Source organism: Rhipicephalus microplus, chromosome X, assembly GCF_043290135.1.
Source record: "Rhipicephalus microplus isolate Deutch F79 chromosome X, USDA_Rmic, whole genome shotgun sequence".
Taxonomy (NCBI): domain Eukaryota; kingdom Metazoa; phylum Arthropoda; class Arachnida; order Ixodida; family Ixodidae; genus Rhipicephalus; species Rhipicephalus microplus.
Genome location: NC_134710.1, coordinates 457,997,748 through 458,022,410, shown reverse-complemented (window position 1 = coordinate 458,022,410; position 24,663 = coordinate 457,997,748). Strand labels below are relative to the sequence as shown.

The 24,663-nt window shown below is 44.8% G+C and overlaps 1 protein-coding gene across 1 annotated transcript in view; it reads right to left on the bottom strand.

The window, feature by feature from the left end:
* Positions 1–2,211: 2,211 nt before the first annotated feature.
* Positions 2,212–24,663, bottom strand: part of LOC119160846 (uncharacterized) — a 275,521-nt gene continuing 253,069 nt past the window's right edge. The window contains exon 3 of the mRNA XM_075880656.1: positions 2,212–7,041. Coding sequence (XP_075736771.1) covers positions 7,003–7,041 — 39 coding nt within the window. The 3' untranslated portion in view covers positions 2,212–7,002. The remainder of the gene's footprint in view (positions 7,042–24,663) is intronic.

The following is a 24,663-nucleotide window of genomic DNA, read 5'->3' as shown; positions in this document are numbered from 1 at the left end:
GTAATAATTATTGAGGAAAAGACGAGATCGCAAGCAAAATGTCTTCCTTGGTTTGGGCAAAGATGTAGCCGCATCACAGGATCGATGAACAGCAAAGTAGTCAAGAGCAAGAGCGCAAGTGCTGCTGCGCGACTGTGGACCAAAATCGCAGAATCTCCTCTGGTGCTCTTTTAGAGTTGGCACAGGAGGACGGCTGCAATGAGGTATTGGACAGATCATGAGGAGGTAACAAGGAGGCAGTATGCTAAACATCAGATGTTACATCACACTAACTTTCAGTGTAGAGGTGCTAGTTTGTTTATATATGAGAAGTTTCCGTATGTTGCTGCCAGTCCAGATGGCATCATTGAATGTAGTCATCATTTCTGAAAGACAGATTGAGCGGCCTGCGTGCGAAACTGTTTTTAGGGGCAGAGGCCCCTTGTCAGGCTATATATCCTTTAGCCTCTGCTCCAGGTCCTGCAAGAATTTCAGGACAAATAAACTTCAATTAAATTCTATAGTCGCTGTTGCGGTGGGGTGCTTGAAATTAAGTGTCCCTATAAGTATAGAGATATGCAAGTTGATGACATCAATGACTAGGTCTTTTATCTTGACGAGAATCATGGTTCAAAGGAAAATCATGAATTTATGTTCCAGGTTTAGGCAGAAATGGCTGCTGCTGAAGTTAACTATTGTAATTTTATGTGCTGGACCCAGAAATCTTTTCTTGTGCGTGTTACAAGAGATCCAGACTTTAAGGAGAAGCACATGGCAACGCCGAAAGCGTTTTTAAAGTTCTCATTGCTTCCATAGCTTCTTTCTAGAAAGGCCATTCCCAGTGTACAGGACAATAGCTCTTGAGCTCGTTGGCAGCAATTTACAGCGAAACCTCATTGATATGAGTATCCCGGCGTCACCATAGATATTCGTATCATTTCAAATTCGTATCACCAGAAAATGTGGGAAATTGGCATGCGAGATAAAGAAACGGGTGTATTTTCATTTCTTGTTTTTCAGAGCCACTGCAAAGTCACGAACAGACCTAAATTATTGCTAGTGAAGTTCGTAGAAGTCGACGACCATGCTTTCTCTCTTGAATATACGGCCTGAGCACGCATGTGTAATTAATGAACCAGGTGACCCATGACAGCTGGTAGACCCTTCTAATCTTTGCGCGCTTTTTCTCATCACACTAAAATACTGCGGCAAAAGTAACCCAAAGGTGTACTGACCTTTTTTCGAAGGAGAGTTTACTCTGCCGTACAAATCGCTTTCACACGGAGACGGCTCTGAGCTGATCTGAAGCTCAGCAAATGCTTATATTTTATTTCAACATTAAATTGAATATTTTTGGAGACCCTACTGACATCAACACTAGCTTGACGTCAGGCTACAGTACTAATTTCAATGATTTCATGCTGCAGTAGGGCCAGTTGTGATGACATCAGATACAAAAACTTCCAAGATGGCCACTTGTGCATCAACAAAACATTAAAAATGGCCGCTTGTGCGTCACCAATGGAGCCGTTATGGGGAGCGGCCATGGAAACGTCACCATATATGGCGCGAACACGTGAAGAAAAGGTGCATGCCACATAGTGCTCAGGGTACAGTAGGAGCTGAAACTAAATTGTAAAAACTTGCTGTAATTAATTTTACAGCGAAAGCTGTTATGAGATCAGCACTCTGGTCTCGCGCAGTTGTTCGTAACCACATCGTGCGAAATTAGAAAAAACCTAGCACAGAAGACACAGTGGGGCTCGAAACCCGGGTCTGCTGAGTGCCAGCCCAGTATTCTACCACTTAGCTACGCAGGTGCTTGTGACTTGTCGGCAAACTTGCCTCAGGCAGGCTAGATGTCGGGAAAGCAATCGAATGAATAGCCGCTTTAATGAAAGTATTCAACACCAGCGATTGGTGTAGTGCCGGAAACACACAGCATGGAATTGTCAGGCTTGATCTGTTATACTACAAGATTGTCCTTGTTTCACTGTGAACAAAATATTCTAGCAGCCAAGTTTGCATCATGTGTCAAACAAATCTGTTGTCCCTGGGCCTTCTGCCTCGCATTTAGTTTTATGTGGCACGCACACCATTAACAGCTCTTTCGATTGTCAAAGTATTGGTAATATCTGTGGCGATGTATAAGCAATGAAACTGCAAAATAGGTGCACGATTGGTGCCACCTGTTCAGTAGTCTCTCACATTAAACTGCATGTATTTGGAGGATGGTGGTGCAGACTTGAGCGAAATGCTCTGCAATATGTCTGAACAACTGTGCTTACTTGTGTATCAGCATGGAGCATGGTATAGTATAACACTGTGTGGTGTGATATGCAAATTTATTGCCAAGCTTTTGGCAAGTATTTCAGTCGCTTGACAAAACTTTCAAAATTTGGTAGTTTTATTTGCACTGTATATGTGCTAACTGTTGTATGCAGCACCTTTCTGTTTGTGAGAATTGTGGTTGTATATGTGGTTATTTGTAGTATCTGCTGTGTATTTGTGCAGTGAAACGCAATTTCGCCATGAATGTTTATTGCTTTTTAATGAACGAAGAATTGACCATGAATCTTTCAAAAGCATATAAAATGTGGACAGGGAAAGTCCTGATGGAGGAACCGAAAATGAAACAACTGCATACCATGTAGGGACACAGGCACAGTACATGAGACAGAATTAGTTGGCAAGGTTCAGTTTAGTGATTTATGGGCTACCCCAAAAAGTGAAATTCTACCCTAATGTAGATAGCAGTACAAATTATGCGCGAAGAAGCTGCTCAATTTTGAAGCTGTTGGAGCAAAAAGAAAAAAATTAGAAGTGCTTTGCGAACAAGTACGAGACCTTAGGAGATGAAGACATTTACGTAGATGATATGAACGGAAACTTAACCAGACTATTTCAAAGCAGCAGCTGAAGTCTTAGGAAAAGCAGAGACAGGAAACCGGAAAACTCTCTTAAACACATAAGATTGAAGAAATAATTGTTTTCGAACAAGAAGTTTTGTTTTGCTTTATAGCATATACTGCATACTAAGGAAGGCTGCTAAAGGTGTTTTTATTACACTTGATGAAGACCAAATCTCCACATGGCAATAGCGACATGGTAGTAGTGCAGCTGTCTTAACAACTTTACAAAGGAGTTGCATCATAAAGTCGTTAAGCAACACTTCATCAAATGAAATCGCAAGCAATGCAAGAATACAAATATTCATTGTGTGCAATGTGGTTCTTAACATTGTCTGGTCTTACAAAAGTACCTCCCGGCGCAGACCCAGTACACACCGTGGTACAACAAGCAGTCATTTATTAACAGCTTTTGCATAAACACAAGCTCACTTGCCAATTCTTAGAAATAAGTGTGGCAATATGTCATCAACTGGATCAAGGCCAAAAAAAACAAGGAATACATACATAAAATATTCCGAAAATGTATCATCACAGACTCGCCATGGCATCTACGAAACAGAGGTGTGGAATCATCCCCACAGACACTATTTTATTATTGCATTGAAAAGAAATTTTCAAGTACTTGAACTCTCACTGATCAGCTTTTTACCGTATGTTAATAAAGGTAATATCAAAAATGCTTATCCCCACAATAGACTTTAATCAACCAACAGAGCAAGTTGGGTTAAGGAAAGGATACTTGTAATGTACCACCTTCGCGTGGTCAACCACGAAATTGAAATACCTGCGAAAGAAAACGAAACATGTCACCTTCATCGTCCACGAGAAGGCTATCGACTCAATGAAGACCGGCAGTTCTTGATGCATTACGCCGTCAGTGTATACCGTAAGCATACGTAAATGCTTTAACCAGCATCTGGAAAAATTTCACAGCCACCCTTCTCCTGCACCACAAAATTAAGAAAATCCAGGTGGAAAAGGGGGTTCGGGGGGGGGGGAGGAGCAAACTTTGCAATGCTGTGCATTGCTTGTTTGTTTGGAAGATGTATTTAAAAAGCTAGACCGGAACAAAATGAGAATATAGATTAGTGGAAAAAATCACAAAAAGCTTTTCCTTTGTTTGAGGTCACCATGCTCTTCAGCGCTCGTAGCGACGAACTGCCATACATGAGCGACGATTTCAACGGTGAAAACTCTGAAGTAGAATTAAGGATGAATATGCAGAAAAAAATGACAATATTGGGGAGCGAACCAAAGCTGGAGATTTCAAGATTCTAAACGAGAGTCTCTTTAAACAGTAGGTGTACATACATAGGAAAACTATAAACAATTGAGCCCAATTATGTCGAAGAGTTTAGTTAATTTTCTTCTCCTTGTCTAGCTTGAACCCTAGCTACGGAATAGCGCACCACCCAACACGCTGGTAATTGGTGCCTCATACTAACTAGGTTCCACCAAGAAAACAGATGACTTGGTGTGCATACGGTACATTTGTGACTATTAGTTGCTAGTGACCGTGAAAGCAAATTGTGTACAGTGACTATTAGCTAGAAATGAGAATAACTAATGAACTTATATTGAGCTTAAGTTCACATAGCAGGCGAGTTAAAGAAAAATGTCAGGCTCTAAATTACTGTGATGATTATGTCAGCTCGGATATCTTAATCACTAGGATTGTTCAACGGCAACACAGAGGCTTTGATTTAAACGTGAGATGGAACTGCCATACGCGTTACAGATACACAAACTTGAACAGCTTCCAGTATATTGTCTATAGCTGGTCATGAACACGTCATTTTGCAGTGAATGTCTATCAGAGCAAAGGTAGTACACTCGCCACGCATCACGCTGCATGACGATGCAGTCACTGTAGGTCCAGGCATGTATTGCGACAAAGGCCTGGCCTTAGAATGGTCGGGAATTTCGCCCAGCACAGCATAGGTACAAGAAACAGCTCGGCCACACCTTAACTCACCGAAGCAAAGTGAATACAGGACCCAGCCGCACACTCAATAGGAATGTTGGTCCTGCCCAGTCGGCTCCGGCTAGTGGCATGGCCAATCGGCCAATTGTCCGGTGCAGTCCCCATTCATCTGAGTCGTCTTCTCTTTCGAAACCACAATACACACGATAGGCCACCTATTTCAAATCATTACAGTTCCTATAGCAATTACGAAATAGGAATACAGCAAAGTGGATCAAATGACAGATGAGAATTATTGATATCCTAGATGAAAGGGATATGGGCAGGTTATTTATTGAGAAAGGCAAACGACTGATGGTGTGCTTGAATGATGGAATGAATACCAAGAGAGGCGAAGCAAAAGCCAAGTATGGCAGAGAGGGTAGATTGAATCAACGTGAGAGGTGTAGGAAGTGCAGAGCAGTCATCAAATCGGATTAAGAATGGTTCATTACTAGCGAAGTGTACCCTCTACAGTGTCTCATACATTTCTTCGTAACAATCACTCTAGGCACATCTTTTCTATTCCCGTCTTCTGTCAACATTAGCGAGCTGAGCATTGTACACGACACGGAAGAGTGCTTATCAACGCATTAAGTGCCTTTCTCGGCACTTACTGCTGTCTACAGCCAGGTGGTCATGTCCCATAACGCGGCATACTAAAGCGCTAGCTCTTCTCACGCCTTCGCCGACTTGGCTACTGTTGTTGCAGGAGACTTCTCTTTGTCGCGATCACGAGCTCACCTTATAGTCGGTATGAGCTAGATCAAAGGTGCTAAGGAGCGTTACGCCAAACAGTGACAACATATGACAAGCCAGCCCCCTAAAATGCTTTGCACTTAAAAAATTTGCACTCATTCAATGCAACCAGTTAGTGAAGGACAGGGCGGGTTGGAAGCTCTCGAGGCCTCGGTCCGGCAGGGGACTTGGGCTAATGATTTTCATAGATTTGGTTGACATGTCAGCAAGAGATCTATAGACTATTTAAATTGTGGCAACAGATTGGTGAGCACAGCAATCATTAACACAATGTCATCTAGGCAATCTTTCAAGAAGTATGGCACGGCGTTTTTTTAGAATGAGGAAGCACTTCATCCGTCCATTTACCTCTTCAACTCGGATGCGCCGACAAGAAATCTCTTTTTCTTCGTTCAGCGAACTGGGAGCGCAGAGAAAAAACACAAAGGACGAAGCGAGGAACCACACAACACGAGCGCTGGCCCACATTTTGATCCTTTTGCAAGAAATCTCTCTTGACTCTGCTACTTCCGCTTGTGAAAGCTGGTTCTCTCCTTTAGTGAAGGCGGGTATAATCAGTCTTACTCCGAGTACTGCCAGCTCCTCTGTAACATTGAAGCCCCTGTCGGCCATCACTTCATCACCATATTGCAGCTTCTTAGTGAAGCCTGTTAGGAAGACCAGCTGATTGTCGCTAATTTTGCTACCCCAACACTCTAAAATATAAGAGATGAGCCCATTTGTTGTGACCCCTATCAGCACTTTTACAGTGTTGGAATTCTTGTACGAGGACCTTGTTGCACTTTGTGCCGTTGAAGCACTTGCTTTTTCTAGTCAAATTTCTGTGCTGTCGATGATTGCACGAACACGAAGAAACCATCTGCACTTGAATATCTTTGGTTTCCAGGCACGAAATGCCTCATCGTCTGGTCACACAACAAGTCCCTTCAACTCTGTCACTAGTGTGGTCAGGGAACTCTCAAATATTGTAGAAGCATTAAATATTGATATTTTAAAGAGGTCTGCAAAGAAACAAAGGTGGATGTCAAGTCGCAGTCTGATTAGAACGAGAAGTACCTGGTATTCGTGGCTTATGGTATCTGCAAATCAGCAAGAAGTTTTGTACAGGAAGACAACCCACTTGAATGTTTTCTCATTAGGTAGGCCTGTATATTATGCCACCCGGTCAGAGTTACTCGCTATCTTCAAATACCCCCCACGGAGCAATGTCTTCACGTCGAACACTTTGTCTGGCCTAATGCTCTTCGAATTCACTTTCTAAGGCTGCCACTTTATCCTGCAGCGCATTGTATTCAAGGCACTTCTTCAGATATTTTTCCTGCATGTGCAGGTGTAGGTTGGCAGGAAATTATCTAATGACATGTTGTCCTGGTGAGGCTGGTGGTGAGGTCAGCACGTCCTCTGGGACATCACATGGCACCACATTGTCTGAAACAGGCAAAATATGTGATCACTAGCTACAAATCAGGTGCTCTGTTCCTAACAACTTACAATTGAAGGATAAGTACCGCAGTACACAACTGCAACACATCATACGTTGTTGTCCTTGCAACAGTCAAACACTCAGTTACGCTAGTTTACAATCACCTAAAATTTATTATGCTGCCCCAAGCCATGTGTAAGCCGTAAAGACAGTTCAATACTCACTAAAGGCCTGTTCATTGTACAGGCTATGTTGGTGCACATGGCCGCTTAGAAGATATTTGCTGTGCCGATAATATTTAGTGCCGCGGCTGCTCCGATGCCCTCGCCCATGGCGGGGACATCGGAGCAGCCGCGGCACTATTATTCCCTTTATTAAATGTAGCCATGAAAAGTGCATACGTCTTCAGAGGGATGGTAGCTTCAAGGGAATTCGGGACAGAACTAGTACAATGAAGTTTCGTGTTGAATGAGGCCTTGAAGCTAGAAATACTACGGCATGCTGATACCACTATAAGATATGCTACCGTTATAAAAGCATGCTCATTTTTACTGACGCATCTACTGAAGATTTGTGTACAAGCGAGAGTTTTTCAATTACTCTGGTGGTTTTTAACGCGCCGCGAAAGTGCAGTGATTGCAACTTTTGACAGCGCATATGCAACCTTCTGAGCTATATATACATTCAGTGTTTGTATATACAGAGGCCCCTGTGATAGCTCAGTGGTTAGCGCATCGAATGCGTTATTCGAAGGTTTGTATATACGGAAGTACGTATACAAAAATTGCCTAGTACTGATTACACCAACTGCCACTTTGAATATATCAGTCCTTTAAATTTATGAAGTTATGAGAATCAAGCAATACATCTTTTTTAAGTTTTGTTTTGCGTTAATTCATCACTACGGTGCCGCAGAGCAGTTCGATTGGCCATGCTATGTTGTTTCTCGGTCCTTTATTCTGCTGTGTAGCTGCCATTCTGAGTTTTCCTGTCCTTTTCATTCTTTCTACTGTAAAGGCGAAAAAGTCAACAATAATATTGTAAGCAACTCAACATTGTGGCGCATTTTAAATTTCATAAATAGTATATTATATCAATAAATGAATCAAAAAGCCATGAATGATTCCAACTCTGCGTACCTACTCTGCATCTGCTAACAGAAAAAATTAATGAAGCCAATGTGTAAACAAATTTGACGTTAACGGGGTGCGTGGAGTGGAGGCAGTAATCAAGTCTATTAGTTTTAGAGCACTCAATTCGGAAGAGAAGTTTAGGTCAAGAAGCAACTACTACTCTATATACAAAAAAAGACAAGCGAGATGCCCAAGGCAGTTCCCTTAAGCTTTGCATCGCAAATATTCGTCACTGAAGAATAACTCGGTCAAACATGTCAGCAGCGAGATCAACATTGTACGCCAAACCAAGAGCTTTTTTTTTGGTTCGACTTGGGGATGGAATTGGCGTCTCCTACACCATCCTTCCCCCCCCCCCTCCACCCCAAAATTTCACTTGGCTCAGCTCTGTTCATTTTTTATTTGTTTGTTATTTTTTTTATTAGAGACGCCATAGTGAATATATCTGGAAATATCGATTTTGTATTTTTCATCATGTGCATAACACGGGCCTGTTGCATTTTTCTTTTACTGAAATGTGACCGCCGCAGCCAGGATCAAACCCGCGATCTTCCGGTCAGCAGCAGAGCACTATAACACCTGCTCCACCACAGCGGAAAAAAAGCTGCCGAGAGTACGGCTTAAATTTGGTAAACATGCATGAAGGTCAAAATTTGGCTGATAATTTGTACTAAATACAGTGTAATGCTGAAAAAATTGCATTTTTAGCAATTGTACTTCGCTCGCTATAGCTAGAAAGACGTTATACAATGACTGAGTGATAACCTGAGGCTTTCGCAAATCACGTTTCAATAACGAACAAAATGACATCTTGATTGAAAATAGCGTAAAACAGTTCATGTGCGGGAGCTAATTGACACAACTTTATAAAGCTACTGATAACACTCTTTAAAAACGTCGCGCGCGAGCACAGTGTACACAACTACAACAGCACGCAGTACCAACACGTTATGCCATCTTCTCAGACGACAACTACTACAACAATAAGAACAACTCCCAACGTATGAAGCGTGACTATCAAAATTACTTACCACCGGCAATAAATCACGCTGTCAGCTGACTGCCGGTGTTCAAGTGATGCGCCGAGTGAGAAACGGCCACCGATCTCCGTCTACCGCATCGCGTGTCAAAGCATTTTGCAGGGCTACAGAGAGCGTCGTCGGGAAAGGATTGCGGCGCTGCTGTTCACTGATGCGTAGGGTGCATAGATGGCAGCGGTGCTTTCAAGGACGCGGTCATTCATGTGCGGTACTATTTCAAGGAAAAGCACTTCACGTCCGTCGATGACACTGAACAAAGGAGTCGCTGAGGAGGACGCTGTCGCATGGCCAGTATTTGGCGACTATTTGCCTGGCACCGCTATAATACTTAGCGAAGAACTTGTGCTTACATCAATAACTACAACAGATAGCACGCAACGCGATACAGATCAGTAAACGTTGACGACACCAAGAAAACTGCACCACAAAAATATTGTCACGGGCTAAGTAGATGCCTGAGGATGACGACGACGAAGTGCTGAACGGGAACGTGCTCGGACTGCAGCAGCGTCGTACGCATTAGCTCGCCAGTATATTCGCCAGTACACATTTGTTCATTAGTGTATACTTTATTCCCCGTAACATCATTGGTGGAGGTGCGGGGTACCACTCGCTATACAGCCCAACGAGCTGGATCTTCGCAGCGGACGGCGCATTGCAGCTACCACGATGACTGACCAGGCTACTCAATGTCAACAAGATCCATCAGCCCCGCAGCCGATCGTTGTGGTGCAACCTCGTGACCCAGGTCCATTCAACGGCACAAGTGGCATAGACGTCGATGACTGGCTTGTTCAATATGAGCGCGTCAGCAGCAGCAACCATTGGGGTCCAACGCTTATGCTGGCGAACATCATCTTCTACTTGCATGGCACGGCAAAACTCTGGTACGAGACCCATCAAGAAGAGTTGACTAGCTGGGACGTCTGTAAGCAGAAATTGCGCTATCTATTTGGGAAACCCATCGGACGTCAAGTGGCCGCAAAGAAAGAGCTTGCGACTCGTGCCCAGACATCCACGGAGCCGTACATCGCGTACATCCAGGACGTGTTGGCTTTGTGCCGCAAGGTCGACAAGGACATGCTCGACGAGGACAAAGTCGGACACATCCTGAAAGGAATTGCGGATGACGCCTTCCATTTTCTCCTGTGCAAGGACTGCTCGACGGTGGAGTCGGTCATCGAAGCATGTCGTCGCTTCGAACAGGCAAAAAGTAGGCGCATAGTTCACCGATTTGACCGCCTTCCCAACACGGCGGCTACGTCCTCTTGCGAAGATTTGCCCACACTACACCAACCACCAGCGCCAGAAAACGTCACCAGAATAGTCCGTCGGGAACTCGAGGCCATGGCTCCCGCTATGTCTACCGTCAGCGCGCCAGGACACAACCTCGGTGCTGTTTCAATGATACAGGCCGTGGTTCGCCAAGAGATCGCGAATATGGGCATTTCGCCACCTCATCAAAATGCCTCTGCTACTTCCAGCTCGGCTCCAGTCGTTGCGGCTGCCACTCCGAACCGCACGTTCACGCCACGACGAAACCCAGCTGAATGGCGCACTCATGACGATCGGCCCATATGTTTTACGTGCCATCGAATAGGACACATCGCTCGCCATTGCCGCAGCCGGTGGACCTCATCACCTCGACCGAGCTTCTATGATTGGCGGCCTCGCTCTGAACGTGCACCTTATGCCCCGTCCTACCGTGCTGAGACAGGTGCAGAGTATAATCCAGAACGTCGGACCAGCCACTCGCCATCGCCCGTGCGTCGTCAGTCCCGCTCGCCCCAACCCCGCCGTTCTCGGTCTCCTTACGACCGTCGCTCGGAAAACTAGCCGGTGCAGCCCCCGGAGGTGACGCTGCATACACGACTTGGACTGCAAATCCTCTGATTACTCCCGACCAGCGGTGCAACCTCCTAACAATTCTCGTTGATGATTTACCTATAACGGCTCTTATTGATACCGGTGCACAAATATCTGTGATGAGCTCAGACCTCCGCCGCCGCCTCAAAAAAGTTCTGACGCCTGCGATTGCACCTACCGTTCGTACCGCGGATGGGAGTACTCCTGCTGTGCTTGGAATGTGCACTGCACGATTAACAATTTCTAAGCATCAAACTTCAGTTTTGTTCGCTGTACTGGAAAATTGCCCTCATGACCTAATCCTTGGACTCGACTTTCTGACTTCACACGCTGCGCTCATTGACTGTTCCAAAGGTCTTCTTCAGCTCGAACTACCATCCTTTTCGGAGACCGTCTCTACCAGCCCACCTCGTCTACGCTCTGTCGATTTCCTTAGACTTCCGCCGCAAGCCGCAGTCCAAGTCCAACTCTCGCCATATCCTGCAGTACCCGATGGTGAATATGTTGCTGCCCCGATTTCTGACGTCGCCATGACACGCAATGTTGCACTCCCCAACACGGTGGTTACCGTTAAGGACAACCGAACTTCGTTTCCCGTCCTCAATTTCGGCCTCTCAGCGCAAGTTATTCCTCGCGGCATGTCACTTGCGCATCTTACACCACTGGTCGACCACACAGTTTCCGCTCTAACCACCAATTCGCCACCCGATTTTTCATCAACGTCGTTCTCGTCACGTTCCTGTTCTGACCTTTTCAAGCCAATGCTATCTGACAAGCTCACCTCTGAACAAGTCTCTGCTTTCTGCCATGTGCTTGCTCCTTATCAGGACATCTTTGACTTCGGCGACCGTAATTTGGGCCAGACATCTGTAGTAACCCATCGCATCGACACCGGTGACGCTCGACCCATTCGCCGACGACCCTACCGTGTGTCAGCCCCGGAGCGTGCTATTATACAGCGAGAAGTCGATAAAATGCTTGATAAGGGCATAATCGAACCCTCATCTAGTCCCTGGTCCTCACCCGTTGTACTTGTTAAAAAGAAGGACAATAGCTGGAGATTCTGTGTTGATTACCGCCATCTCAACCACATTACCAAGAAAGATGTCTATCCCCTACCGCGCATAGATGATGCACTCGATTGCTTGCACGGTGCCAAATATTTCTCTTCAATAGACCTTCGCACAGGCTACTGGCAGATCGCTGTGGACGACAAAGACAGAGAGAAGACGGCCTTCGTGACTCCTGATGGTCTTTATCAGTTCAAGATGATGCCGTTTGGATTATGCAATGCCCCCGCGACATTTGAGCGCATGATGGACTCTCTCCTTCGAGGCATGAAGTGGACCATCTGGCTCTGCTATCTTGACGACGTTATTGCTTTTCGACTACTTTCGACGACCATCTTACCCGTCTGTCCGCAGTGCTTGATGTTTTTCGACGTGCCAACTTGCAACTTAACTCGTCCAAATGCCGCTTTGGGCAACGCCAAATTTGCGTACTCGGCCATCTTGTTAACGCTGCGGGCGTTCAACCAGACCCTGCGAAAGTCCGAGCAGTTCGCGACTTCAAGCCGTCTGTTGTCGCGTATGCAAGCCGTCTGTTGTCGCGCTCGGAACAAAATTATTCCATCACAGAACGCGAGTGCTTAGCTCTCGTCTGGGCCATTGCGAAATTCCGACCGTACCTGTATGGCCGACCATTCTCAGTTATTACGGACCACCATGCGCTTTGCTGGCTCTCCTCACTCAAGGACCCTACGGGACGCCTTGGTCGCTGGGCGCTGCGCTTACAAGAGTACACTTTTTCCGTATCCTATAAATCCGGACAACTTCACAAGGATGCCGACTGCTTGTCCCGTTACCCAGTCGATCCCCCTGACACGAGGGAAGATGAGCAAGAGGCCCTCGTTCTTTCAATTACCGACTTCACCGACATAGCTGCTGAACAACGCCGCGACCCCTCTTTGCGTGCTATTATCAATGGTCTGCACTCTCCCCACCCTGACCACTCCTTACAACTGTTCGTTCTTCACAACGACATCTTGCACCGCTACAACACCCGCCCTGATGGTGCTGAGCTTTTACTCGTTGTTCCTGTGCATCTTCGCTCAGACGTTTTGGCCCAGCTGCATGATGCCCCCTCCGCTGGACACCTAGGGGTGTCACGCACGTATGACCGCATTCGCCGCCGATTCTTTTGGCCTGGCCTCTACCGTTCTGTGCGACAGTACGTTGCGGCTCGCGACCTCTGCCAGCGCCGCAAGACACCTGCTCTGAGACCTGCTGGTACCCTCCAGCCCATTGAAGTACCAGATGAGCCATTTTTCCGAGTCGGCCTCGATCTTCTAGGACCCTTTCCCGTGTCGGCCACCGGTAATAAGTGGATTGCTATTGCTACCGACTACGCAACGCGGTATGCCGTTACACGCGCCCTCCCCACATGCTGCGCTACTGATGTAGCCGATTTCCTTCTTCATGACATCATTCTGCGTCATGGTGCTCCTCGTCAGTTGATCACCGACCGCGGCAGCTGTTTTCTATCTAAAGTAGTCGACGAGCTCCTGCGATCCTGCTCTACCCACCACAAGTTCACTGCAGCGTACCATCCGCAAACCAACGGCCTCACGGAACGCCTCAACCGTACCTTGACGAATATGTTAGCGATGTACGTTTCCAAGGATCACAAAGATTGCGACATCCACTTACCTTTCGTTACCTTCGCATACAACAGTTCACGTCATGATACAGCTGGATTTTCCCCTTTTTACCTACTGTTCGGTTATGACCCGCCTTTGCCCATGGACACCATGCTCCAATCTGACGCCGCCTCATCGACTGCTTATGCTCGTGATGCCCTGGCCCGAGCTGACATCGCCCGCCAAGTCGCCCGGGATCGTTTATGTGCCTCGCAGCCTAACCAAAAGAGTGCTTACGATCGCCGGCACCGCGACGTACAGTACTCTCCGGGGTCACTCGTCTTGCTGTGGTTACCATCACGTCGTGTTGGTCTCAGCGAAAAACTGATGTCCCGTTACGTTGGCCCCTACCGCGTCATACGCAAGGTCACCAGCGTGACCTATGAGATAGCTCCACTCCATACCACGTCAGTACCAGCTTCAGTCCCGACCGATATAGTGCACGTCTCACGGCTCAAGCCATACTTCTCACGCCCCGAGAATTGATCGCACCGGGATGGTGCTTCTGCCGCCGGCGGGTAATGTCACGGGCTAAGTAGTTGCCTGAGGATGACGACGACGAAGTGCTGAACGGGAACGTGCTCGGACTGCAGCAGCGTCGTACGCATTAGCTCGCCAGTATATTCGCCAGTACACATTTGTTCATCAGTGTATACTTTATTCCCCGTAACAATATGACACATTTTTCAACGCCGCCATTTCTGAAAAAAAAAGGCAGAGACAGGGCGATCGAGGTGCCACCACCTTTTTAGTTTCAGTTTCAGTATCGAGTTGTAAGCTGAAAATGATATTTATATTGTTATAAATAGCTTAAACGCGTGTCGTAATGCCGTCATACGAAAATACACTAAGTTATATGCTTGCCCTATATATCTGTTAGTAAAACTGACCATAGATTTTTAATAATAAAGCAAAGTATCTAGAACAGTTTGTCAAGTGGTTCGGTGACGTTTGCCTTTGACTTGTGACAGGCATGCCTAGGGTTCCCCTTGAATAATAAGGGGCGGAGTTGAGGGGACGGTGAAGGTATATTCAACAGTGTCCCCCTTGCAAGTGAGTCAAAACAACGGGTAGACTTTGTGCCAATCTCGCCTTCTCCCCTCCCATTCACGGAAATACTTGCGAAATAATGACGCACATCATGCAATCAAGACAGTTTTTTGTATCCCTTCACCCTTTACTTCATTTCTTAATACACCTCCCTTGTTGTTTGTAGCGAAAGCCACCGCTTCTGATATTCACTGCAAAATCAATGTTCTTTAACAAAATTAAGCGAGTATGTGATAAAGCATGTGGCTTATTACTTCATGCTTGTAACCAGAGGCCGCGTTGCGCTCTATCGCACGACGCTTAGATTGCATTTACATCATGTGTAAGTGAACAATCAAAAATTTAAATGTCCATGATTGCTGTTTTGAGTGTTGTTTACGGTGTTCAAATGACACGAAAATGTGCTCATCTTGGTGCACACGTCATCCACGTATCAAATCTACCATTCAAAGACATGAATTTTTCAGGCACGTTTCTTAGTTCATATGAGATCACCGTTCGTGCAACGTGATAAGGAAGTCGTGACATTGATACCGGCTGCAGTAACTTAGCAGAAGTGTTTTGGCAGTGAAGTACGAGCAAATAGCATAAATCTGCTGCTTCAGCATTTCACTAATGCTGCCACGCACACGACGTGCCCCTCTACATCTGTACCTTTACATAATTTTACAACGTCAATATAAATATTTTATGACGTCGGAACTATCTTAGATTGCACTATTGCAATACTAAATGTAACAGCACAATTAACGCGAATACGTTGTGCGAAGTTTAGGACTGATTTTGCTGATGTTTTGCAGTCGTCAATTGGGTTACACGTGAAGCTTTGGCCAATATTTACTAATACCTTTTTCTTGAGAGTAAACGCCACCTATAATAAAAAAATTCCAGGTAGAGATAAATAAAAAAAGCCTTCAAAAATCCTCCTTAGGGCGTTTTAAGGGCACCTAACGAAGGGCGTCCTTATTCATCTAAGCATAGCATGACGTAATATGACCGAGGGCGTGGTAGGAAAGTTTACGCATGCTTTTATGCTTGATAATTCACTACAGCGCACATAACTTATCCCCACAACGAAAGGTTAAAGAAAGTGAATATTTAGACTGCCAAAAAACAAGCATGGCTGGTATTCGACAAGCTGGTTTCGTGTTTCTGACATTTCTTGTCTAAACTTTCCTTTCGGCTCAACACTAGCTGTCAAAGTAAAATGACCCCAAAATTTCACGTCGTTTGCACGTTGTTGTTGGTGGTTGTGTGTTACATTTTCCCTGGTTATTGAAATCTCAGTGAAGGGCTTTGTGGGCAGTCTCGTAGTTCAGGATGGGGGTTTTGCATGTTTTATTTCCACTCGGCTAGCGTCACGAGGCGGGGTCCTAGTAATATCCCCATGCGGTGTGTTGTGTTCCGGTGTTGTGGCGGCCACCAAAATAGTGACACTAGTAGAAAAAAAGACAGTGTGTGCGAACCGAAGAGAATGCGCGTGAATGGTGTGTGCCTGTATGGTGAATATTACTTCCTTCTAAATTTGTTCTAATTTGGTTTTACCCTAATAAATTGGTAATGTTCTAACCTTTCCATACGTGTGCTTACTTCAGCCACTATTAGCACTTTTGCCATTGGATCTACTCACGAACCCAAGTGCAACTGTGGGCATTCTTGGATTATTTCAACGAAATGAAAAGCCTCATCAAACGGAAGAAGTTTTTACGACCGGTGAGCACCGTTTTAGCATATTCCTACTTTGGGGCAACAAAGACAGTGGCCAATCGTCGAGTGTTACTGAAGCTTGAAAATTGTTCAAGTCGTCTTTCATTTGTGCCAGCTTCGTGGCCTTGTCACGCGTGATATGTGTCCTCGATGGAAAAGGGCAAGTGTAATCGCTCACCTGTTGCTTCGCAGCATTTTAATATAATTATTACTATTGTGGAGCAGGTCGTTTTTCGTGCGTAAATACGTATATTGCCATGCAGAGTTTTCCCTAGGTACCTTGATAGCTACGTACACATACTCATTTTCGTAAATTTTTCTAAAGCCAGCCTTTGCAGAAAAATTCATCAAACGTACGCCTTAAGGAGGCGAAGAAATATCATTATATGTAGGTGATCTAACGAGTATATCTTTAGATTGCGCCAGTGCATCGTAATCGATGGCACACATCACAGAAACCAGTGCGTTCGCGTTAGAATAAGTCACTTGTAACTGTAAAGCAGAGCAATGTGGATCAATGGACGCCATCCTTTTGAACTATTAGGCCACGTATGTAGGCGATGCAAAATCTCCATTTAGAAGTGTGGCACTTCTTCGCTTATGTTTTATCCGAATAGTTAGGCCAGGTTTTTCTGTAGCACGATTGCCCATGGTTCAGAAGTGAACTTTTCCCACTTCAACTTTCACTGAAGAAAAATGCCTGTTGTGCACACTGACAACTGCTGCGCAAAGCACTACAGTTAATTTTGTATCACAACAAATCCGAGATTTCGTCGAATATGTGCTGCGCATCACAAATAGAGCTGATCACCATGCAATCATAATAAGTAAAGTACGTGCCAATCGATGCTGCCTTGTTATCATGTGTTATTGTCAAATCTATTGCACTAAGCACCCACCCAGCACATATTCACATATGTTACCATCTGCTCTCTTTGCCCGCCGCGTCTCCCACCAAACACGCGTGGTACAAGACATGGTGGACATCAACGCAGCACGCCCAGTACATCTACCGGAATCCGGCTTCCATGCGTGTCCGCCATCCAGCCGTTTTGGCCAGCGTGTCTTCACCAACCCACCGACTTTCGCGGCATCAACCCGGCACTCCCACCAAGTGTCCCGCGATGCCCACCACAATTCCCACCATGTACACCACATTTCCCATCATACCCAACAGGATTTACACCATTTCTACCATACTTTTCATGGTGGTCAATGCTGAAATTTTCAAAAAGCGATCTTGTGTCCCAACTACCAGGAGCAACATTGTTCTCGAGAGAGCCCTCAGCTGTCTAAGCGGTTCACCGTACATGCAGGCGTCCGGTTGTCGACTGCTCCCCTCTCCCCCACTCGTTACAAGCGAATCACCACTCGTTTCCCACCGCAGTTTGGCTGCCCCCTTCGAGTAGAAATGAACAAGTTTTTGCCGGTTCCAGATTGTCCATCCTTTTATATGCGAAGCAGCCCTTTGACTAGGCTGCGTAACGTTGTCCCTCCGTCCGCACCGCTCCCCACGCCGTAGGTGTTTGAATCGTGTCAAGTAGCTCACGCCCTCCAAGCAGTGTGCCGTGATATCTCTCTCCCTCGCCTGCAGCGCGGACACCGAGTGTCTGGTCTCTCTCGCTTCGCTTTCTCCACCACTCGCTACACCAGAGTCCACTCCTCAAGTGAGCAGCATCTCTCTAGTACAACTGCCTTCATCTTTTGGCGAGAAGAAGCCGCAAGACAGTGTATGCACGCGCTGTACGCGCCTCGGGAATCTCGCGGCAACGACAATGTGGACAGCGCGCCGCTGCTTGCTGTGCGATTGCACCGACGGGCGGGACGCCGTCGTGTTATACTCCGCTAGTGTGTGCTTACCCTTCCACGCTGTCGCCGGCGCTGTGAGGGTTAGTGAAGCTGATCGCGTTCGCGAATGGCGACGTCAACACAGATGAGGCGCGAGCCAAGGAAGCTGAATGCAAGCGTCAGCAGTGGAAGAATAGCGACAACGACGAAGTGCGAGTCAAGAACTGTGATCGTGTTCGAGAAAACTTACGGTGCGCAGGTTACACTAACGAGACGCGAGCCAAGGAAGCCGATCGCAAGCTTCTTCAACGCGTCCCGCCTCTTGTGTCTTTTTGTTTCAAAAAAAAAGTTTTCTCGAGTAAACGCTACACCGAGTTTCGCTTCGAACCTTTCTTCAAGCACTTGCGCCGACGCCCGTTCCAACCGGGTCAATGTCGCCGGCCCCGCTGCTGCTTCACATCCTATAAGGATTCTCTTCGGGGAGATAGTGCATAATTTTTTGACTAGTGCGCCATTCGCGAACGTTCTTGGACTGACGATAACCTCAGACATATGTTTCCTAATTCCCAGCCCGCTGGCATTTCCATAAGAAGACCTAATTGACGGGACTCTAAAGCCAACCAATGAGTTCACTTAGATCAATAAACACTAGTATAAAAACTCTAATCTCGTTCATTTCATTTTTAGATATTTACTAAGCCGGAAAATTAAGTTCGAAGATTAATTTCTTTACTTCGCACCAAAATATAAAATCGTGGCGTCCCACATTTCTAAGTGCATTTATTCTAACTGGGCACCACTGAGTGAACGAAATTGCCTGAAACTGAGTATGTGAAATTAATGACCCCATTAAAGGCAAACGCGCTTCATTTTTACAGATAAGGAAGTATCTAGGTCCTTGTGGGCGCCATCCAAATATGTGATTCCGTGAAAAAAGCTGCGGAAATGAACAGGTAGCGACGCCACCCACGTTTACTGTTTGCGAGTTTTCTCGCTTATTGAACGCCATCTCGTAGAAAGCAAACTCTTTTGGGTATCGAGAAACAGTAGTTCACTAAACGAGAAAAATTGTTTTGCTCTACACTGCACATTTAAATAATGCACGACTAAATATACTAAAACGTAACTGCCTATTTCCGAAGGCAGAAACGTGAGGTGTAGCAGAACATAGAATTACTGTATATTGAGTTCCAGTGACCATCTTTGATTGCCATGTTTGGTTGGTGTCTAGAAATATTTTGAACGAAATCTTGCTCTTAGTGAGAATAAAAACTTGCATCTCTACTATGTCTATGACATTCAACTGATTTAGATATTGCGCACTGGCCAGTTTTCGTGGTTGTGTGTATTACAATTCTAGGCATAAAATATTTAGCCTAGCCTCGGCAATGTTTATACGCGGGCACGTGATCAGGCAGCTGATGATAGTGACATGTTCGAATGACCTAAACTGGACAAGACATATTAATACTGTAATAAGCTCGTGCAATTACAAGCTATTTTATCTTAGACGAGCCCTCAAGCTTTCAACCCCCGCCGTTCGCCTTATTGCTTTTAATGCAATTGTTCAACCTTCTTTAGATTATGCTTCCATAATCTGGTACCCTCACACCAGAAAAAACATTAGCGAAATGGAAAAAATTCAAAAGAGAGCTGTTAGATTTATTTATAACAATTTCGGCCGCACTTCAATAACACGTTTATTATCAAAAGCCAATCTTTCAACACCTACTCAAAGGAATAAAGTATTAAGATTGAAATTTTTCTTTCAGTTAGTTAAAGGTTATTATAAGTTAGACTTATCACACATACTTAATTTCTCCACGGGATATGCCACAAGACAGAGGCATTCCCTTACAATAACCCCATTCTCCACCCGTAATAACACGTTCAAATATTCATTTTTTCCGAGGACAATCATCGAATGGAATAACCTTAGTAATGAAGTTGTTTCCCAGTCTTCCTTGAATCTTTTTGCTGCGCAGCTCCAGCAGTGAGTGTCTGATATGTGATCCTGCTTTTTATTTCTATCACTGTAGCAATTCCCCACTCGTGACCAACTTGAATATAGCGCTGATTTCATTATATGCCCTTATGACTGTTCATTGCAAACCATTGTCTTTTTGTGTACATACCTCACCTGTTTTATATTTACTTGTTTGCCGATTTGTTAATTTAGCAAATGTGTATCCACCCTGCTAAAACCCTATGTTAGGGTTGCAGTATTCATAAATAAATAAATAAATAAAATGTTACATTCCCCACTCAATATATATTCTTTAGTATGTGGTCTGGTCAGCCCTCGTCTCCCATTCCCAGCCTGGTTTGTAGCTCTTTTCCTACATAAAAAAACTGTCTACAAGCTTTTCATAACACTCTAAGACTGCAATAACAAGAACAATCTGATTTGCTTTCTCACTTGACCTTTGATTGCCAAAGGCGGCCGACAAACTTAGTGATAAATTATTGATCATATTTTTATATCAGGAGATATTGCTCCGTAAACTGTAAACACAGGTCCGCGAAAGCGGCACCGGTTTCTCGCGACGTAAGGATCGTTTTGAGTTTTGAGCAATTTTTCGGCATACTCATGCAAACGTGCACCCAGAAGTTTGTAGAAACTGTGTGCTATAGTTATGTTTGTCACCAAGAAAGTACAATCACGCTCGAGCTTCCAGGCTTCTGACACTGCTAGCAAAGAGCATTCTTCAGAGTTTATGGGTCCAAGCCCAGTATCATTGGGTGTAAGCGATGCCCTGAAGGAGCGTCTGCTTCAGGAGGCCTCACTCCTCAGCAGCAAACAGCTTATGGCCTCATAATAATAGGTAAGGCCATAAGTCGGCGAAAATTGTAGAGATCACTCAGAATCGAAAAATCTATTTTTCAGTTAGGCCTCGCTCTGACTAAGACTCACGAAAACGTCCTTCACCCGGTATCACTGGGACTCAAAGCCACAAAAAATGGCTCAGCCGGACTCACACTTATGGCTCTATCTTAGTGTGAGTCTGAGTGAGTCGACTCATCAGTGAGCTTACCGACTTATGCTCACACATTTGTTGAAATATTCAATCAAAAATATCATTTGACTAAATGTAATAAAAATTCGCCAGCTTGTTTCTGAAGGCCCATCGCGTAAATACATCAGATAAATTATCATAAATACATGTGTGTAAATGTGGTTGTCGAATATCAGATGTGGTAGTTGGGGAGAAGCGACCTGGTTATCGAAGATATTCGATGAAAAACTGAGGTGCTTCTTGTAGTGCGAGGCTTGTTCATCTCCATCTGCTAGTTAGATGGGTTAACTTGTTAGTTAATTGGTTGAACGTAGAGTAGGTAAGCAGCGCGAAAGACCCGGACAGCACAGGCACACAAAGAAATGCACTGCGCTACGGGTGCTTGTTTTTGTGTCTTCGCTGTCTTGGTATTTCGTGCTGTTTCCCTGCCATCTGTCACCTCCATGAAGGCAGATCTCGGCAGCCACATTGCCATGCTCAATAAAGATCTAAGATATGACTGCGCTGGCTGCTGACGGCCAACAATGAAGAGCATCTACTCTACAAGCTACTGCGAGCACAGGAGAGAAGCGAACTACACTACCCGAGGCACGGGCTTCTGGCCCCTTCAGACAAGAACATGGTTTTTGGGTCATGGAAGATCTGTCAGGCAGGAATGTGCTGGAAGCTTTGAAAACAGCAGTTCAACTATTCTTGAAACGCGCTTTCATCTCAAGCTGCCGAAAGGCACAGACGACAGCCACTCTCAACAATTTGTATATATGATAACCGAAAAGTTCCCACTATTTCGCGTCAATTACATAAACGGGCTCAAGCACACGACAATTCAACCCCCTACGTACATATGGTGACAAGAAAGCACTTAAAGTTGTGATGTTCGGCGAAGTTTTCGCTTCAAAGTTTTAAACTAGTGCCAGCGCTTCGGAGCTCTAAATATTTATTTCCAGCCCTCCAGTCGCCTACTCTATTGATGGCAGAGAGAAGTCCTCCCAGTGCATGCATTTACACGTTTTCCAATGAACTAAGAAGCTCGATGTAATTGGTTGATGGAGATGTGGAGTTTAACGTCCAAAAACCACCGTATGATTATTAGAGACGCCGTTGTGGCGGGCTGCACAAATTTCGACCACCTGGGGTTCTTTTACGCGCACCTAAAACTGAGCACACGGGCCTTACAACATTTCCGCTTACATCGAAAATGCAGCCGCCGCAGCCGGGATTCCAAGCCGCGACTTGCGGGTCAGCAGCCGAGTACCTTAGCCTCTATACCGCCGTGGCGGGGCAAGAAACTTGATGTATTCATAAGATTACCATACCCAGTCGTAAATGACAACAGGATGCCACAACAAAAAATCTGTTGTTTTTCGTATTTTGGGACGCTGTTGTGTGACGCACTGTTGTTTGTCCCTGGTTGTCTATTGTCTGTCTTGTAGTCTGTTGCCATTCGTATAGACTATTGTATATTGTATAGCCTACTGTCTGTAGTATCTTCTATTGTGTATTGTGTAGTATAATGTCGGTAGTGTTAACTATTGTGTATTGTATAGACTATTGCCTGTAGTAGGTCCATTGTCTGTAGTAAATTTTGTTGACGCCTGTAAAGAATTGCACTGCAGTTCACAAAGCAGTGAAAACTAATGAAAGCCAATTTCTTAGTCTACACTAGCACATAATTTCAAGCAGTGTAAAGGCAGCGAGAGAATATCTGAAATGCAGTCATTGGCGTTGACATAAAACTTTACAAGTGAAGTTGGCACAACAAACTCTATTCATTGAAAACGTACGTGAAACCCTAGCAAGACTAATAGTGCGGGTTGGCGAATTCTTGCGCAAGGCAGTGTTGCAGGGACTTGTGTCGCTCCTGGAGGTCCTGCAGTGGAGAATTTCCCACCTCGAAATGGTGGATCAAAAAGCCTGTGAGTAAAAGGAGCTAGCATCAATGTAATTTTGAAGAACAAAAATACAGATATAAGGTGAATGATACCGATTGAGTAGGTAGGAACAGGTGTCAAAAGGCAAATTATTTTAAATTTTACTACTTTACAGGCCATATTACCCATTTTTTTCACCACTCCATTCTGTCCTTGCGCAATGGCATTTCCAATAAATCTCAATGTTAATCGAAAAATTACGTAGGTCACTCAAGTGGCATACTGTGTTCTTCATGGTGTCTGGGCACAAAGAGTGTGTATTACATTTCAGTGCTGCCAACTGAAATGCAGAAAGTGACAGCACTGCTTGGTTTGCTCACTAAAAAGCTTCAATGCTGTGCGCATAGCTAAAAAACAATTGTTTAAATTGATCAATGGCCAAAGCACACCATAAAACTTGCAATCAAACATGATTGGCTTGCTGCAGTTGGTGCTGTGCATTATGGGAAGGCTAACCGGAATTGTTAAGTGTATTGACTCCAAATTAATATAAAATGAAGCTAAACATCACCAAAAAGCTACAGCAGTGCTTGAAACAGGAATCTAGCAATAAATTTGCTGAATTGACTAGCACTATATATCTACTATTTAATGCATTAGCATCACCTTCGAGAAATCAGCTGGCATTCGAAGAGCAATATAAAGCAGGAACGTATAGTATAACTGGTTCCACAGACGTGCTATCAAGCAGTATGTTTTCTCAAATATCAATGCAAGCTTGCAAGGACAAGATGATGGCAAAATATGGTCGTTGGTTTATTAGAGTTGCAATGAAGCGCTTTGATACTGTTCAGCCCTTTGAATGTTGTTTCAGAATGACACAAATTCTGCAGAACCTTCCTGCAGTAAGGCGCCTCTTATATAAAATTTCCGGTGGTACCACGTATAGTCAGCAAAAAACACTTCTGTCCAAAAAAATACATATGTTGGTAAGTGCATAGAATTCTTCATACAACTCTGTGTCAATGGCAAGCTAGAGAGGCTCAAGTTCACATGGAAGATGTGCAATTGACATACCATTCAGAAAGCAGCAAGGTTGCAATCATAAGCCTGAAAAGAGTCATACTTAACCGAACTCCAAAAGCCTATGCACAGCATATATAGCACGAGTAAATGCTAGGCTGATAGATTTTGTGAAATATTGTAAATTTTTGGCACTTTCAAAGCAAACATTATTAGCGGAATGTTGAAGACACTTGATAGAAAAATTGTAGCACAAAGCCAACCCAAAGAGAGATTAGGAATAAGAGACTGGCATTTTTTTGTATTAGTAAACTTGTCACAAATAGGCAGTGAATCGTCATACAGCTTCATTGTGAAGCACATAGTGAGAAAAAGCAGCACAAAATATCGGGAGAGAATAAATAGTACGATTGCTCTTTAAAAACCAAGACGAG